The sequence below is a fragment of the Apteryx rowi genome, unplaced genomic scaffold, assembly GCF_003343035.1.
Source record: "Apteryx rowi isolate R43461 unplaced genomic scaffold, aptRow1 scaffold_391, whole genome shotgun sequence".
NCBI classification, from domain to species: domain Eukaryota; kingdom Metazoa; phylum Chordata; class Aves; order Apterygiformes; family Apterygidae; genus Apteryx; species Apteryx rowi.
The window spans coordinates 168,977-186,231 of NW_020450430.1; the positions used below are offsets into that span (position 1 = coordinate 168,977).

At 44.8% G+C, this 17,255-nt stretch overlaps 1 protein-coding gene across 1 annotated transcript in view; it reads left to right on the forward strand.

The window, feature by feature from the left end:
- The window catches only part of MTUS2 (microtubule associated scaffold protein 2), a 208,283-nt gene that overhangs the window by 136,629 nt on the left and 54,399 nt on the right, over positions 1–17,255 (forward strand). The window contains exon 6 of the mRNA XM_026074597.1: positions 4,010–4,221. Coding sequence (XP_025930382.1) covers positions 4,010–4,221 — 212 coding nt within the window. The remainder of the gene's footprint in view (positions 1–4,009; positions 4,222–17,255) is intronic.

Genomic DNA, 17,255 nt, shown 5'->3' on the forward strand with positions numbered 1-17,255 from the left:
TAAATCTGGACTGATTTCAAGGGTTCCCCCCCCTACATTTCTCTCTATGGCTTCTGTTACAGCATCACCATGCTGCCTAAATAACCAGAGACTTTTATACTAGAAAGACAGAGATATATGGCTGTTGCTTTTGTTAATTGCTTGTTTTGTGATAATACCTATTGTGCAGTTAAAAGTCCCTTTAAATGAAGTGCTATAAGAAAATATCATTCCTGCAAAAAAAAGGTGCACAAGCTAAGCTGATATGACATCCCATGGAGAAAATGTGTAGAGGGCAGTAACTATCCTGGTTGAACTATCTTAATGCCAGAGAGTAACACCCAGTATTGTATTATTTAAGTCTTGCAACATCATGAAGTTAATCTTGAAATGTTGCAAAACCTGGTATTCCTCTTTGCAAATGCAAATCATGGGCACAAAAAATTTTAAAGCCTGTTTTGCACTTGTGGATTTTTGCAGTTGCAGCGTGAGACATTTGGAGATGTAACGGAGCACCTCTCCTGTGGCTGGCTCCATGTAAGCTGAGCCTGGAGCCAGAATGCAGGCAAGCAAGGTGGAAGATGTGCTCCCAGTGGCTCCACACAAGCTAGTGATGGATCTGAAATGGAAGAAATACAGTCCTGGGGCATCGCTCTAACAAAACCATACTGCTTTCCAGCCTGATCTAGTAGGACTGCTCTAAGGATCCATTTGTACACCTGCGCCACAGTCTTAAAGATCTAAAAATATCTAAAGCACACCTGCCAAAATTACCACTGGAACAATGCCCTTCTTTACAAATTGACTCAAAATCAGCCCATTGGGTGTATCTCTGTGGAAGAACTCTTCAGTTCTTTCAGAAAGGGCAGGTAGTATATATGGTAGGAGATAATCCCCTGTTACTTTCATTGTTGAGGGTGAGTAGAGATATTTTTTCTGTATTATTTTTCAGGATCTGCATACACACCAATTGCGAGACACCCTTTTTCAGATTCTTCCATACATGATCCTTTCCACTAACACAGACATGCTTATTTTTAATCTGTATTCAAGCAAATGTTTGCCCTCTCAAGTAACATATGGGAACAAGATGTCTGCTCCATTTTTTCTCTCCTTACTGACTCAAGCTTCTGGGCTAAAAGCTTGGGACTAGTGGATGAAGCTGAGGAAGAAAACCAAATAATCCTGGCCAGTATTCAGGAAAGTTAAAAAGCAACAGCTGATGAGAAACTGAGGGTAGCAAAAAGGATTGATAAGCTGTGCAAGTGTGTTGCCCAGCTGAACATAAATGTTTGCAGAGGAAATTTCTCAGAAGTCTGAGAAGATAAAGGTAAAACAGATTGTCCAAGCAATCTCAAACTAGACCCTTGACCAACCTGATGCCACCGGAATGCTGTCCCTTTTTGCTTCATCCTCATAACTGGGTATTAATATCCAGAGAAATGAATAGTTGACATAAAAAGGATATGAACATAACTTTGGCTAAAAGCATCACTTCTCTGAGATGGCTTGTCATGAGCCAGCTCTAGTTCTGCAGCCATTCGCATGAACGTGACACTGTATTTGAGCTAATATCCTCTGCTAAAGACAAGATATATTAGTGCTCTCACATCTTTATACAGGATCTGGCTTGCTTCAAGCCAGCTCAGAGCATGGAGAGGAGCAGGAGACTGTCTGGACCCATTTGTGCAGACATACCCTGTAGTGATTCRGGTAAGCCTGATGGTGCAGGCATAACAGCCATGCAGAGCCAGTGGTGTAACCAGTCAGTGATACACTGTTGGATCCTGCCTGTGCAATTTCTGTTGAAGAATTCAACGAGCCTCTTTACTGCTGCCAAGATAAGCCAGACATTATCCCTACGAACCTTAGAGGATGAGGGTTTTAACTCAATATCCAGTTTTGCTTCTATACACATCTATTTTCTGCTGCAACTTTAGCATGGTTGCAAAGGGGAGAGCAAGGGGAACTTGAAAGCTAGCCTGCAGTATAAATAAGATATAAAGATAAAGATAAAAAATGATAAAAAGAAATAGTGATATCCCAATAGCAAGCAATCCACACTGTGCATTCATTGAGGAACAGCTCCAGCCCCACATTGTCCTATTTGGAGGCAAAAGGGAGTCCGAGGATAGTGTTCTCCCTACTAACCCTGGACCAATTTAGCCAAATGCAAGGACCAATGCAGCAAAATGATCTCTCTGAGCCCAGGACGGACTTGAACTTGCAACAGAGCAATCAGTGCTGTGATCCTTAGCACCAGTATGTGGTGAGTCCATAAAGACAGTTAACACTGAGTGCAGTTTTTACAGGACTTTGTTCAATGTAGTTGTGTTCCCTTGCAGCTCCAACTGTGTTAGCAAAAGCAAATGGCCTCACGTTACAATTTGAGAGTAGGCATGTCCAGAAAGACAGGATGTGACAAAAAAGTTTGAGCTTTGGATTGTATTTTCTTTGTCTTCACTGATCTGTGAAGCAGTGTAGACATATCCACAACTTGGTACTCAAACAGTTGGGTGGATGAACCTGGTGAGTTAACAGTAATGTCTAGAGAAGAGGGCACATAAGTACTATAAGAATGAATGCTTTTGAAATCACTGCAGCGCTCTGGAAACACTGAGACAAGGAGGAAACGAAACAGCTCTCCGGACTGCCAGCCTGCCCGCTCATCATGAGTCCCAACCATCAGACTGAAGTCTTACACTTCACTACCCGTAGAAGAGGATTTGCAGTTCAGATTAGGATGGCTCTGCAACCCTGTTTTCTTCACACTGTTTGCTCAGTGACAGAAATCCTGGATCCTCCATGGAGTTTCACAGGCTCTCATGACTGATGCTCTAACAAGAATTTGTTAACAAATCTGGACATCCAAAAAATGTACAAATTCAGTGTGTTCTGCCTGGCTGCTCTGTTTTTGCTAACTGTCTGCTGCAACACACTCAATGTCCTTATCGAGCCACCAAATGCAGATACAATTTCACACACCCTCTTAATGGCTCTAGTTTGCACTACGGTCAGAAAAGAGAAGCAAAGTCCCCTTTACCACCTGCTTGGAGGCACCCTACACCCACATGAGGTCAGGACCTGTCTTCATTCAGGTTGCTCGATTCCCTTTCCCATATACAGATTCTCTCAAATGTAGAGTAACGTCTTGTTCCTCTTTCTAGCATTATGGACCTTGAAGCCTTGGCCCTTTCCGGTATCATGGCCAAAACTCACAAACCTGTGAGTTTCACCTTGTGGGGGGCTGAGTCAGATAGCATAGTGGTGATTACACAAGTGAGCGAACAAGTCTAGTGGTTGCTCTAATTTTGTTCTGCTCTTTGTTTCCATAAGGTTATTACATATGTTTCTGCTCATGATGCTGTGCCTGCTTTGCTCATGTGAGTGAAGGAAGGCGGAGTACCAGAGGGCAGAGATGGGCTAATAATATGAAAACTGCAAAGATGGGCTCCACAATGCAGTGGCACCTCCTTCAAGTCACCAGGCGTGGGTCTCAGGTGGCCAAAGATTCATGCCTAGTGTGTAGCTGTCTGCTCCTGAACTGGTGACCCTTTATAGCCAGCGGAGGGAAACAGGCACTCCTGAAGCACAATGAGTCCAGCCTATTTTACGCACCCACAATAGGGTGAGGTGAATCTCAGCTTGGAAGTGCCTGTTTCTCTCCATCTGGCATCACAGTCAAGTGTGGACATCTATCCTTCTAGATGTCTAGCACAGGTGAGATGAATTCTACCTCTAGCAACCTCATTTCTTAGTAACACAGCAATTAGGAGAGCTCTTCTCAACTCTTAGCAACCTTCAGGCTTAGAGCCTGAGGTGAGATGAGTGCTACAAAGCTTTGGCCCTTAGAAAAACATGTTCTGCTGTGCTCTTACTTGTTTTAAAAGTCATTTCAGATCTGTGTGAATTTTACAGGCTTTTTTCCTTTTATAGAGCTGAGCCTCAAAGGCTTTAGAAGCACGTAAAGGTTATGCCCATATGTATAAAGTCACTGATCATGATCATCTTTTCTTTCCTTTTCTCATAGGACATCCCAAACAAAGGTCAACCACTCCAAAGAATGGATTCTCCCCAAAACCAGGAGGAGAGAGTCGAGAGGCTGAAAAGCAGTTCGTCCAGAGGCTGAAGGAGAAGTGTGACGAGCAGTCCAGGCAGTTGAGCAGTGTTCGAGATGAGCTTAAAAGGGCCAGCTGTGGCTTTGTTGTCTTTGCTATAACAACACAGCACTTCTTTAGGCAGGTAAGTGAAATGGGTACTTTTTACCATTAGAAAGGTACTTTGCCTTTATAGCAGTCAGTTGCCCAAACTTCTTATTTCATATTCATTGTAACTCTGTTCTTGGGAGGACAGCATATAATTTCATTGCAACAGTTACTACAAGGAGGGAATTATAATACAAAACCGTATGTTTGAGAATCAAAGTTCAGGAATTTGACAGAGAAAGAATTGTAACATAGTGTGACAGAGCCTTGGTTGCGAGCATGGAGGGGTTTCAAGATGCTTTTAGGGGTGAAACAGATGCAGAAACTTGGAAGTCCTAGTCCCTGAACAGTAGAGCTGGGGTGCAGAGTGTTACTCAGATATTGACGCCTACAAACAAATGCAAAGACAATGCATTTAGTCAGCCAGAGGTGGTGTGTGAAGGAGAAGATAGGCTTTCTCCCTGTACTTATCTACTGTTCCTGTTCACTGCAGCTCAGGCAGTTTGTCATCCCAGTTAGAGTAGTCACTGTTATAACACTGCCAGTTCCAGAAGACATAGGAATAACATTACCTCAGAATCTGGGATATCCCATAGAGCAAGTATAGGGAACATAAAGAAAATGCTGTCAGTCATTAAAGCAGCTTATTTGTTCACTAAATCTAAGACAAAATGGGTAAAGTTTAAAAGACAAGCACAGTGACTGCGAAGGACTTGTAGGTACTGCCTGCTTCAAAAGTAGCTTAGTCTGGGAAATTTAGCTGGGCTGTGAGATGCCAGACCTGATTCACCTGACGCCCCAAGTATTTTGTACCACCCCAGGTTAGGCTGGTGTCCCGACTTCTTTGTAAAACAGACAGATGATCACCAGCAGTAGGACCAAAGTTCTGAAAAAGATCCTGGATTAACCTAGTTGTCTGCTTTTGCAAGAGACAAGAGTAAACTTTCAGTGTTGAAGGGGGGGAAAAAAAAACACACAGAATCCAGCATCAAACAGTCATTACAAGTTCTGAAATACTTTATGTAGTTATTTTTTATATTAGTGTGAAAGGTTGCCTTTGAACAAATATCATGGCTCAAACTTTTCCCTAAGTAGGAGCTGATCTTGCTGGGGGGAGCTTGACCGACCTGAAAAAACAGGGAATTTCAGAAAGTACTAAATATTTTAAATATTTTCCCAGGGGATTTTTTCCTCTCTATTTTTCTTTATTCTTGACATTTCTGGGCTTGCTGGGCATTTTTAAAGCTTTTTTTTTTTTTTTTTTTTTTTTTTTGAGCTGACTGTGGAGTATCCTTGATTAAAGCAGACGGAAACAAAAAAGGCCACAATAGTGTCGGCACAGCTTTGTCTCTGCATTTTCCACTGGGGAGAGATTTTTCATCTCATGCATCATTCACAGTTTGCTAAAGGAATTCTGAAAGCTTGGGTATATCTGCATCATCTCCTCTGGATATGTTTTAAATGAGAACAGCTGCTGCAGCTGAGTTTGGTGATGACCCTGATCCTGTTAGTGCATGTTAGATCTGTCCTGAGAATGCCTCCTAAACTGAATGCCTCGGGGCAATTTAATGGAGTCATCTCCAAATTCTGATGGGGCACAGCTGTGCCTCACATTCCTCCTCTGCCTGTCCAAGCTGGGCCAGCTCTGAGTTTGCTCTAATACTGCTCCAGGTGCCTGGAGAGCTTGGAAGTTAAAAATGAGATACCTACGAAATTTAAGCACCTTTAGGCTTAGGCAACATTTGATGGAGATTTTTTTCAGATTCACTCTTGGACCCGTTCTGGACCCACATCACCACTAAGGGCTGCGTGGAGGCACCAAGTCAGCCTGAAAGAGGCTGCCCTGGCTTCTTGGAGCAGTGCAATGTGGACCACCTCCCCGGCAAAACCACCCAGCTTCCCCAGGTGGCCACCTGCACCTTCAGCATGAGGCCAGGGTTTTTTTCCCTGACTGCAGGCACTCAAATGTTATACCTAAATTAGGAGGACGGTTGCTTTAGGCTCYGTATTTGTTGAGTGGAGGCAAATGGGAACTTCCAGAAGGTAATTTTACTGCTCCTAAGATCTGGATTTCTGCTTGAGGTATTTGCCTGTCTCCACTGAGCCTCTAGGGAGCCATAAGGCTGCTATACCTTTAACTTGTATACTTAAATTTGGAGCTTACGCGTAGTGGAATGGATCTGGGCCGACTCAAGTAATTGCACTGTGATGCTGGCTGTTGACTTTCAGAGGGATGTAGACTTGTGAGTCTTTGAGTGGCATCTGAAATATGATCTGTAGACAGTTTCTGAGGTGGTGGTATTGTCTTAAAGCTTGAGCAAAATCACTGTGGCTGACTTTGAGTTAGGGCAGCACGGAAAAGCAAACTTTTCCCATTATGAAAAAAATAATAATTGTGTGTGTTTGTTTCTGAGAAGCCTGCAAGCAAAATGATTGAGGTCTGAGTAAAACTGCAATTTGCCAAGGGAATAATAATCATTTAAGAACGAGGTGGGGCCTTATTGCAGAGAGGTTTGGTTTTGATTTGTCCAAGTGACAGTTCTGCTCTGCTAAGCAGAGGGTCCAACCCTGCCTTGGTGCTAGGGAGCTTCCTTGGGCTGATAATCACATATAGCCTGATTTTAGGATATGTTTCTCTCTCCCTATACCACATCAAATTAATGTCTGAAATGAAGATTTTTCTCCTAATTGGAACTGAATTCTGTTGGAAAATCTGCCCCCAGGCAGTGAGAACTGGATTGAGTCTTAAAAGCACACCCAAGTGCTTTGCAAGCAGGCAGGAGCGTTGCTCTGCCCATGGCTCTCTAGTCTTGCTCCCACGTTTTCTGTTATATTTCCAAAGTTGGGGAAAAAAACCCACACTATTAAAAGACTTCTCCTCTGCTTCATCCACGTTGTGGCTGGAGGGACTGAGCTGTCCCTGAACACAGAGCTGGCTCTCTCATAGTCATCCAGATGAAGGCAAGGAGCCTTGCACTGCCTTTGTGCAGGATTTGATCAGCCCTTACTAGTCCCACTCCGGCTTGCCTTCCTGAGAGCCCACAAAGTCCAATAAACATGTTTAGCTGTCGGAGAAAGAGAGTATCAATATATAGTAATGAGTGTTGGCCCACACCAGCAGTTACTTTGAGCGCCTTCCAATTTTAAGCACTTGCTGTAGCAACCTTCAGGTTGCATGACCATTTTTTTCTTTGGATTTTGTATTCTTGCTATTCAAAACCATTGAGGAATTGTATCCTGGATTAATCTCTCTTTCTCAGCTGAAAATCCTCTTAAAGGGCAAGATAAATTTAGTAGGCATCAAGGAGTGCGCAACATGTAACAATACTTAATACAGACCCATCAAATGTCAACTAAACCAATTTTCCATCTTAGAGAAAAGGCTAGGCACTCTAAGCAGATGATGACACAGGGGACAAAGAAAAATTAAAGCAGTGGTTCTGACATAGACATTTAGCTAGTTATGAAAAGCAATGATTGCAGTACTTGCGGACAGCTTTGTTATTAATTGTTATTTAATTAGCAGATTAATTAGTTAAAGCCCTCAGGTATGCATGCATGACTCCTCTTGACTTTGGGGACAGCTTCAAACATCTGCAAGAGGAGCGTGCTGCAAGTCTGTGCTTTACGTTTGATGTTCATCATGTCAGTACAATCTGTGAGTTGTGAGGGATGCTCCGAAGTGAGCAACTGACTGGTGGGAACTGCAGTGATACCATGAAGACTTTTCAGATAAAAGAGCATAGCTACCCCTGACTACCATCACTCCTGACCTGATCTGGGTCAGTGGCATTCCCGGCAGTTTGAAGCCCCGTTCAGCCAGAGCGCCAGGCTGCAGTCCCTGCTAGAAGTGGTAACAGTGCCATCTAAAGGAGAGTAGCCCAAACTGACATATCCTGGAAAAGATATCCTGGAAATAAACAGGGGAAAAATCCATTTACATATCTCTAGAACACTCAGGGCAGAAGTGTTTGTGCTGAGGACTGTCATAGCCAATCCACACTGAGGCACTGGAAACTAGGTTAACGGCATCCATGCCTTGCCTGCTGGTTCCAGCATATCCAAACGGCCAAAGAACGGACTCTTGTTAGCAAGTTTGGCATCCTAAAGTCCACATTAGGACTCCAGATAGACAGGTGCAGAGCTCTCCAGTCGCTTTGTAATCATCTGCCACTGGTTTTTTGAGCCACGTATAGGGTTATCGTTCTTACTCATTTTAGGCTTAGTCACAAATATTCATGGCACTCTGGAGATCACTCTGGTGTTCTTTGTGGTGCTGATAGGAAATAGAGTGGCTGCAGATGTGTCAGTGCCAGGGTAAAGTAGAACTGCCATGGGCACTGGCGTAAGGTAACTGCTCTTGCTGGGCAATACCCAGTACTAAACCACCTAACCAGCTCCTGCCTCCCATCTGTGATGCCTACAGCGTTAGTGGGACTGCAGGTCAGACAAATCCTGACACCCTGCGCCACCGAGCCCTGTCGAGTCTCTGCCTTGCCCTGCCACCCTCCCTGAGCTGGAGGACAATCCTTCTGCACCTTCTCTGGTGGGGGAGGAAGAAGAGCAGAGTGCGTTTTACCCCAACCCCTCCTTCTACCCCAGCTCTTCCCTCCTCCAGAAAAGAGTAGGGAAGGTGTTTTCCAAACTCACAGCATGGCCTCATGCTGCAGTCCTCACTATAGACAGAAACTGCTCAGGACAGGTCCCAACATGCAGGCACAGTGTGATCAGACGTGAGTGGAGAAACCACATGGACTCCCTGAACTAGAGTTCAAACAGCATGACAGTGCTTGATGGTATCCAGGTACTTTGTGTCCATCAACACTGAGAAAGACTTATCACCGGTAACCAGAGTGTGCTTGTCCCCACACTTSGGTGTGGGTACTTGTGGGTAGGTATATACACACCTTCCAGTCAAGTAAAGAGACACAGAAAAGTTTTTCAGTGTCTGGAAAAGTTTAGAAGAGACAAGAAAGGACTTTGTCTCCCATTCAAATAATTGAGATGTGTCTGCATATGTATTTTTTAAGAGCAATGTTTCTGTCCTTTGAATGGACAAAATCCCACCCAGTGTCTCATAATTATCCAAGTGCTTCCCAGGGAAGCACATTCTTCTACCCCATATAAAAAAAACAATGTATTTGCACTATTTTCTGTAGAAATGGCTGTGAGAAAGCCCTGGGAGGCAAAGGGAGCAGCAAAGAGCTGCTCCATGCTTTCTTCCCTTCAGTTTTGCAGGCAACCAAAGCAGAGCAGGCCACACGCAGGATACCAGCAGTAGTCTGAAGTTCACTGTTCACTACCCAGATAGCGAATGACATTTCTGGTGCTTCCCCAGCTGTGGCTGCCCCAGGACACTTGTATTCACCAGTAAAAAACTCTAGGTGGTAGTGGGATAGCAGCATTTTGCGTCTTATCTAAATGGACCGTTTGGGGTATGAGGCGCCTGAAGTTACTGCCATGCCTTGGATACTGTCATAAGTGGTAAGTAAAACACTGAAGATGCAGCCAGGCACAGAAATCAAAAGCAGTGCAATGCCTCCAGAGCTCCCTGGGGTTTCTCAGTGCTCCCCAAAGAGAGAGGCAAGGGGGTCACACGCTCGCCTGCTGGCTGGACGGGGCCCGGAGCCGCGTCCCACATGCGCCTGGGGGCTTGCATGCGTTTAGCACGAGCCCTCTTGGAGGCTCATGCGTCTGGCAGTGTCCAACCCAGCGCTGGGCGCTGTGAGCAGTTCCCAGGCAAAGCCAAAGGCCATCGGCCCTCACCTGGCATGCGGCTGTGTCAGAGCCAAGCAGACAGAGGAGGCAGAGGCTGCGGCTTCTCGAGGCCAGACTGCTAATGGGCTGCTCTGAGCTTCTCTGGCAGAAATGGGTCTGGGACAGGGCTATGGGAGGGAGAAAAAAATCTCAACCCATGTCACACACACGGTGTTCCCCTGATTAGCACCAGTTTTTTATATATATATATATATATATATTTAAAAAAAAATTTCCGCTTGTTCTACTTTTAACTCCCCACTCCCACTGAACTGAAAACATGCACAGCTGGCATGTTCAGAGGATCTCCTCTTAGCACAGAAGGACGTAGCAGCCTTTTTACTGAGCARTTAACTCCTCACCTACCACTTTTCCCAGTTGTGCTTCCACCTGAATTGGATCAAACATGAGGCTTCAGCATTAAAATCTCTGCTGTAGAGCCTTTGTGCCTGCTCTGCGGATTTGCAATGGAAGACAGGGAAATGAGTTTGTGGCCGCCCCCTTCCCACCCCACCAAATATTGCTCCAGCTGCCCCATTCCCTGCTGGCTGGGGCAAGTGCCTGGGCCAGAATCAGAAGGGGGATGCAGCTCAGAGCTACCAAACATCCCCTTTTCTGTGGGGAAAGGGCTTGTGCAAGTGAGTCCACATCCCAGAGGAAATCCTGCCGTGAGCCCCATGCTCTCCAGGACCACAGCTATGGTATGGCTAAGCCTCAGCAGAGGTTTCCCCGCCACCTTCTCACCATATCTCATATCGCATCTGCTTGTCTTCTCCACCCCGGCCACCGCACACCCTGCAGTTGCCGGGGTGGGGGAAACGAGCATGCAAATGTGCAATTGCATCCAAAACCCAGCAGCAGAGCACACCTGCCGCAGGAAAGGGCCAGTCACCAGTCTGTGCACGGCGGCAAGGCAGCACAGCTCCCGGCTATCCGGCAGCTGTGGCTTCCCCCCGTGGCACGTGTCCTTGGGGTTTTGCTCAGCACTTCAACTTCACCTCCTGAAGAGGTATGTCATTACTCGTTTCAGAATGTGCTTATCTCCCTCATTCATTATGCTGCCCTGGGTGTTATTTATTACCCACACCACCCTCTGTACTGTCTGCGAAGTGATGATTTTCTGCATAGGCTGTTCTTTTGTGTTCTCACCCCAGCATCTGGGCGCTTGGCAGATATTAATTTTTTCCCCCACAGCACTCTCATGTGATGACAGTTCCCGGGGATCCCCACGTAGCAGCTGGGCACTGAGACGCAGGGAGATTAAAGACAGACTTTCTGGTGGGACGCTGCTCCTGCAGCATCTTACCTCTTCATTGCCTGGCTTTTGACATCCACAGCCAATAAGCAGGGGGTTGTAAACGGCAATTTCCTTCACTTCACAAACCCTAATTCATTCCTCCAGCAGAGCTGCCCTGTTCTGGTGCCCTGTGGGTCCTGCAGCACCTGCGTTGGACAGCTTTATCATAACGCTTGCAAGCAAAGGAGCACCTCTGGACTGATGCTGCTCTTTTGGACTGTGACTAATAGCTCCAATGTACCTATCCCCCAATGCCAAATCCTGTGCACCTCTACTTAAAAAGCAGTTTAGAAAGTCCTAAATCATGACAAAGCCTCTTTTTAATTTTTCTTGCCATGTAAACAAACTCTTTTGTTTCCCTTCCAATAAAACATTTTTGATTTATAGCATATCCCTGAAATGTCAGACTTTGGTCAGTCCAAAGTGGATTTTTTTTTKCCAGGACTTAGAATGCAAAGACTGTGTTGTTCTAACTGCTCTGGTTCCGGCGGGAGCAAAGAAGAGACTGAGCTTGCTCAATACAGGAAATTTAGCCAAACTGTAATAATGATGAGGGAGAAGAGGAGTGGCACTTTTCTAAGGCTTATTCTTGGATCAAATTCTAATATATTTTTCAAATGTTGGGAAAGTTATGCCCCTGAAAGCCAGAATGCCAGTCTTTTTGATGAGTGCTGGCTTTTCACAGCTGTTCCACCACCAGGCACAAAAGATATATGTTTTTCCCCTAAATTAGTTCTTAGAGACCATTGTGAGAATAGAACAATTTCAGCACTGCCTGAGATACGTACTTGAAATGTTAGCCCAAATTATTGTGGTGAAGGTGAGGAGAGGAAGTGTCAAGCAACTTACAACTAGTGCAACCAATTTTGCCTCTAACACAGGAGGTCATTAGCATTTGAAACATGGGCCTTGTTTCAAGCAAATCCCTAATTAGGTTAGGTTTATATACCTTGGTTGGGGAAGAATTTTGTTAGTGACACGTAGCTACTTTGAGTTTCACGATAACAAGAAAATAGTCCTGGGCATTTCAATGCTTCCATTGAAGAAGTTTTAAATCTCCATTAAAAATTAAAGATCTCATTTACATTTTGTCCTCAAAGAGAAATGTATTTAGGCAGTGTGCCAAGCATCAGGTAAAAGTGATTTTATTTTCTTTTTTGTTTTATATTATTGATCTCCATGTAAGCAACTGTCATTGGCAGCCTTGATTTTATACTGTATTCAGAGGAAAGCAACATGAGTCGGAGTGGATCTTGTGACGATGTCAGCCCTCGAGGGGGAAGGTCAGCCCCTGGGGTCACTGGGGAATTCTGCAAAGCTCTACAAGTTATGTGAAAAGCAATGACAAGTGGTAGGCTCCAGTCGTACTGCAGCCTCTGCTCATGCAAAACCAGGATCACAATGTTTTCATGCTGCCCTTTAAATTCAGCAGAGGAGGCAGTCGAAATGACTGTCTATTCTAAATCCCATTTGTTTTAAATACCTCTATCACAGTTAGGCAAAATTTTATTTTCCAGGATTCATAGGATTTTTTTGACTTCAAAACAGGAGGATCTATTTTTACTTAAGGATCCTGTTCCTTGAGAGAAATGACAGGTCGTGCCATCCGGAGATGACACAGACACCATGCGTTTGATCACTTCCCAAGCTCTTTTCAGGTTTGGCCCTTGCCTCCTTAGCAGAGAAGTTGGAAGCTCTGTTACTTGTTTTTTCCAGGACTAAAGTTAATGTGAGGATCTCTGTTCTGCTCTGCCTTAGCATCATGGCCACTCTGTTTCTGCCCCATCAGATGTCATGGCAGGCTTGTGCCTACCAGGTTTTTCTTTTGGGGAAAAAAACTGAAAGCATCACATTGTCCATCCAAGGCAACCCAATAGGAATATGAGCAGGGTTTGTTAGAGCCCTAGGTTCAGTTTGCCAAAACCAAAATGATCCAAAGGATATAGTTTGGGCTCCAGGTGCCTGCATTTTTCCATGAAACCTTGTCTCGTCAGCAAAAAAACAATAGTGAATAATGAATCTAACAAAGACTTTGACATTCTTGGATCAGTACTTTGTGTCAAAACTGTGCTAGCAGCATTCACTTTAAGCATGTAAATGTATGTTTTTGGTACAGACAGTCTGGAATGGCTCTTTCATAAATCTTTTGTGGATAATGTGCATGTTCAGTTGTTAGGCCTGCAGTGGAGTAATTGTGCAATTATTAAATGTTTTAAATCCATTTATAACCTCAGACTCTATTCACCAGATAAGCAGGATTGATTATGAAGTAGGTATGCTATTGTCTGAATTAATAACTTTCCATTCTCTGAATTAATAATTTTCATTTTTTAAATTGCCTGAACAGGAGCTGTAATATTAGACCTTTCTAAATTACTTTTTCCAGACAGTTGAAGGGGTGAGAAGCCTGTATTTTCCTCACCAAGGGTTTGATACCAGACAGCTCCAAAACCAGCGAGGTATCTGCAAGCTGCATACAGAGCCCGCAGACCTACTAAATGGTGCAGTACAGCCACTACAGCTGGGCGCAGACTGCAGAGACAATTTCCTCAGATCAGTCAACCTTTTCTTTTTTCTTTTTTTTAATTTTCTTTGGCTGGTTCATTGGTTGCTCTCCACAGATGCTCTAGCAAGACTTCTAGTGGGAATGTTAGCAAAAGCAAAGACTTTTCAAGTGATTTTAGATGAATAGGTGCAAGACTCATATATGAATGTGTTAATCACACCAGAAATGGAAGAATTATGCTTCCTCCATAAAGGAACAGAAGCATTTAAAAAATGAAATTTTGTAGATACTCTCCAGGGAATTCTGTGAGGCTGGACAAAGCTTTATTTGAGGGAGAGCAGATGAAGGGTCCATAACTCTCATTAGCAGCAGTTTGGAGGAGCGCTGGCCTGCACAGGAGGAGGGATCTCTCTGGCTCTTCAGGAATCAGAAAGCTGAGCTCCCCTTTGAGACAGGCCTTTCAGCGCAGGTCTGGTTCTATGCAGATTTTCAGATTTCACTGTCATTTCAGTGTGACCACATGTCAGTCTGCAGAGTTGCTGAGAACTGGGCAGTAGTGCATCAATGCACAGATAACCTACAAAAGTAATTTCAAAACTCAGTTTTTGAAAAGAAGGCTAAGGGAAGTCACAACCAGCCTAGGGAGGGGCCCAAATAGTAAGCTACCCACCCATACCTGACACCTACTCACATATTGGTCTTTACCCTCGAGGTCCCCTCCCAATGCTCCCCAACCCCTGTCCTTTGCCCCCACGTGGAACCTTCCTCCAAAGCCCAGCCACAAAGCTGCGGCCAAGCCCCAGGGCCACGTGGACGCCATGGGAGCATGGCTGGGCGATATGTGGGGTGGACACGGTCAGGCCCACTTCTGGCAGTGAGCGCGGAGCAGGGATTTGTGTTGGTCATGCTTCTTTGCCAGGCCCCGTGTGCATCCCCCACCTCCTCCCTGCACATGTTTTTAGCCAGCTGGCAGTGATGCCTTTTGTTTGGTGGGTTTAGATTATCCCCATGGCAAAGTGGCACGGCTCCATTAACTCAGACGTATCTAGTAATGACATATAGAGGTATCAGAATAATAACAATGGTGATAATAATCAGTGTAATGGAAATTAAGTTTGTTTAGGGGATCTTATCTTTTTTGCAGACTAGCAAGAGGAATGACTTAATAAACAAAGACCTGGCAATGCTAAATGTCCATCAAGCCACCTATGTGCCAGGTTTTTATTTGCAAAAATAGCAGGCCCATCATATAATTTCATTGATTTATTTTTAGCTGTCACAAATCAGAAAGGTTAGCCTTACTTGAAAAATCAAATTTTTATCCTTTTACTGGCCAGTGCAATAAAATCTGTTTAAATAGCATTAGTTTGTTGTGTTTAATTTAATTATGCAGGAAAAGGAACAAAAAGATGTTATCTAGACTGCATTGGGCGTGTTAAAAACAGAAAGCACTTGACTCACTTAATATATTCCTTTTAGTTAATATTTGACCTCTATAAAATGGTGTCATTAGGATTTAGATTGGTAACATTTTTATTATTTCATAGTTATCCCAAGAGGGTGCTAGACACTTTGCAGATGGTATGAAGACGATGTCCCAGTCCCGAAGTGCTTAGCATCTAAATAGGCAACAGCTCAATTAGAACTGGGGAATCAAAGTGAGAGAGTCGTGGAGATTAGCATATGTTAGTTTATTCTGGGATTTATGCAGAAAGACAGCCACATGTTCATGTACCTGGACATAGATTCACACCGCGTAAGCAAGAAATCACAGCAAAACCAGCTACCCCAGGCAATACAGACCCAGCAGTCGCTGTTTGTGCACAGCTGCATGTGTGCTGCAGAAAGGAGCACAGCAAGTACGGTTTCCCTTTTGTGGGCAGGGAAATTCCCACCACACATATTCATTTACACTGAGGAGGTGTGATTAATATTGTGCATCCTGCACACGTCCCTCCCACCTGCTGCTCGGTGGGCTTTCAGGGCGAGCGTGCAGCTGGGCTTTTGCAGAAACAGGCAGTGGTACATGCTGAGGGCAGCACAGCTGTGCTGCTGACTTCAACCGAGGCTGCTCAGCTATTCTTATTATCCCACTCTGATTTCATCTGCAGGGAAAAAATAGGTTAAATTTGTTCCTTTATTTTCTTGCTTAATATACTAAGGAAAGGGACCTTGGTATATGTAGTGTAGAGGATTCTGTTTGGAGGAACATAAAAAAGGAAAAAGAATTATAAAAATTGAATGCTTCTGCTAAATAAGCAGACAGACTGGACTAAAACTGAAATCAGATGCCTTTATGATAAATGTGAACATCGACATCTTGTCCATTAATTTAATGAGGCACAGTCACTAAGTATTCTTAAGGAAAGCTGAGATATTATTGCAGAAAAATATATGTAGTAGTAGACTAAATAGTCTCAGAAATCTTTAATTTGATGTGAGCAAAACTTAGTCCTTAATGAAGTTTTTTTCCCATCCATTGGGCAAGAGATCGCAAATGACGAGTGGTTAGAAAGCTAAACAAAGGTCTCTTCTCTGCCCCACTATGGCTTGAGTGAAGAGCTGAGTTGGGACTCAGTCTGGCATGGGTGGGCACAGCATGGGTGCCAGTCTCTGTAGAGTAGGCTTCTGGCTCCAGCAGAGCATCCACACTTTCTCTACCATCAACAGACACAGCTGGAGGCACTGTTCTCCTTGGGGGACGTCTGCAGGGGACGTCTCCCCATGGACCCTAGGAGAAGCCTGGGCCCCTCGGGTGTGCTAGCTGAGGAGCRCCTGGGATTAACCACCACTTAACAGGGAGGTGTCTGAGCTGGACCTTTGTCTGGGGCTGAGGCAGAGGGCTGCACTTTATGTCTTTATACATTTGCGGTTTGGGGTTCCAAGCCTTTGCCTGAGAGCAGGTGCTGAGCTGAATACATACTGTTCTGCCCATATTTTGCATACGAGCCTGATGGGACTCACCAAGGAGGAGTCCCAAGGACTGCTTGTGTACTTTGTTATAAAGAGTCACTAGGTCACAAGAATTAGCAGCCCTGGACCAGGGCCAGGGCGCAAGTTGCTGCTTCCTGGAGGGATGGTCTCATGGCCAGGCACCATGGGAGCACCAGCACCACCACTGCACTTTGAGTCCTAGCTAAATCCCAGGCTTCCCACTCTGTGTGCTGTCCCACTAACATGTTTGGCTCCTTGCTCCATAGGGACAACTTCTTATGCTTGAGGTAGCACCCAAAATTTCCTACCTTGTGATGGTGGAGTCAGTGGTGAGACTGGGGTGAGGCGCATAAAGAGTCCCCGCAGACTGCATAGGGAAGTAAGATGTCATATTGGCAGAGCTGACAAACTGCGTGGTGGTCTGCTGGCCTCTCAGCCAGAAAAGAGCCAGGAGGCCAGCTTAGCCCAGGGGGAATAAATCCACTTCCCAGTGGGCCCTAAGCAGGTCTCAGAAGAGACACCCCCCTATCCTACTGGAGCTGATCTGCCATGCAGAGCCACAAAGCAAGAGAAGCCC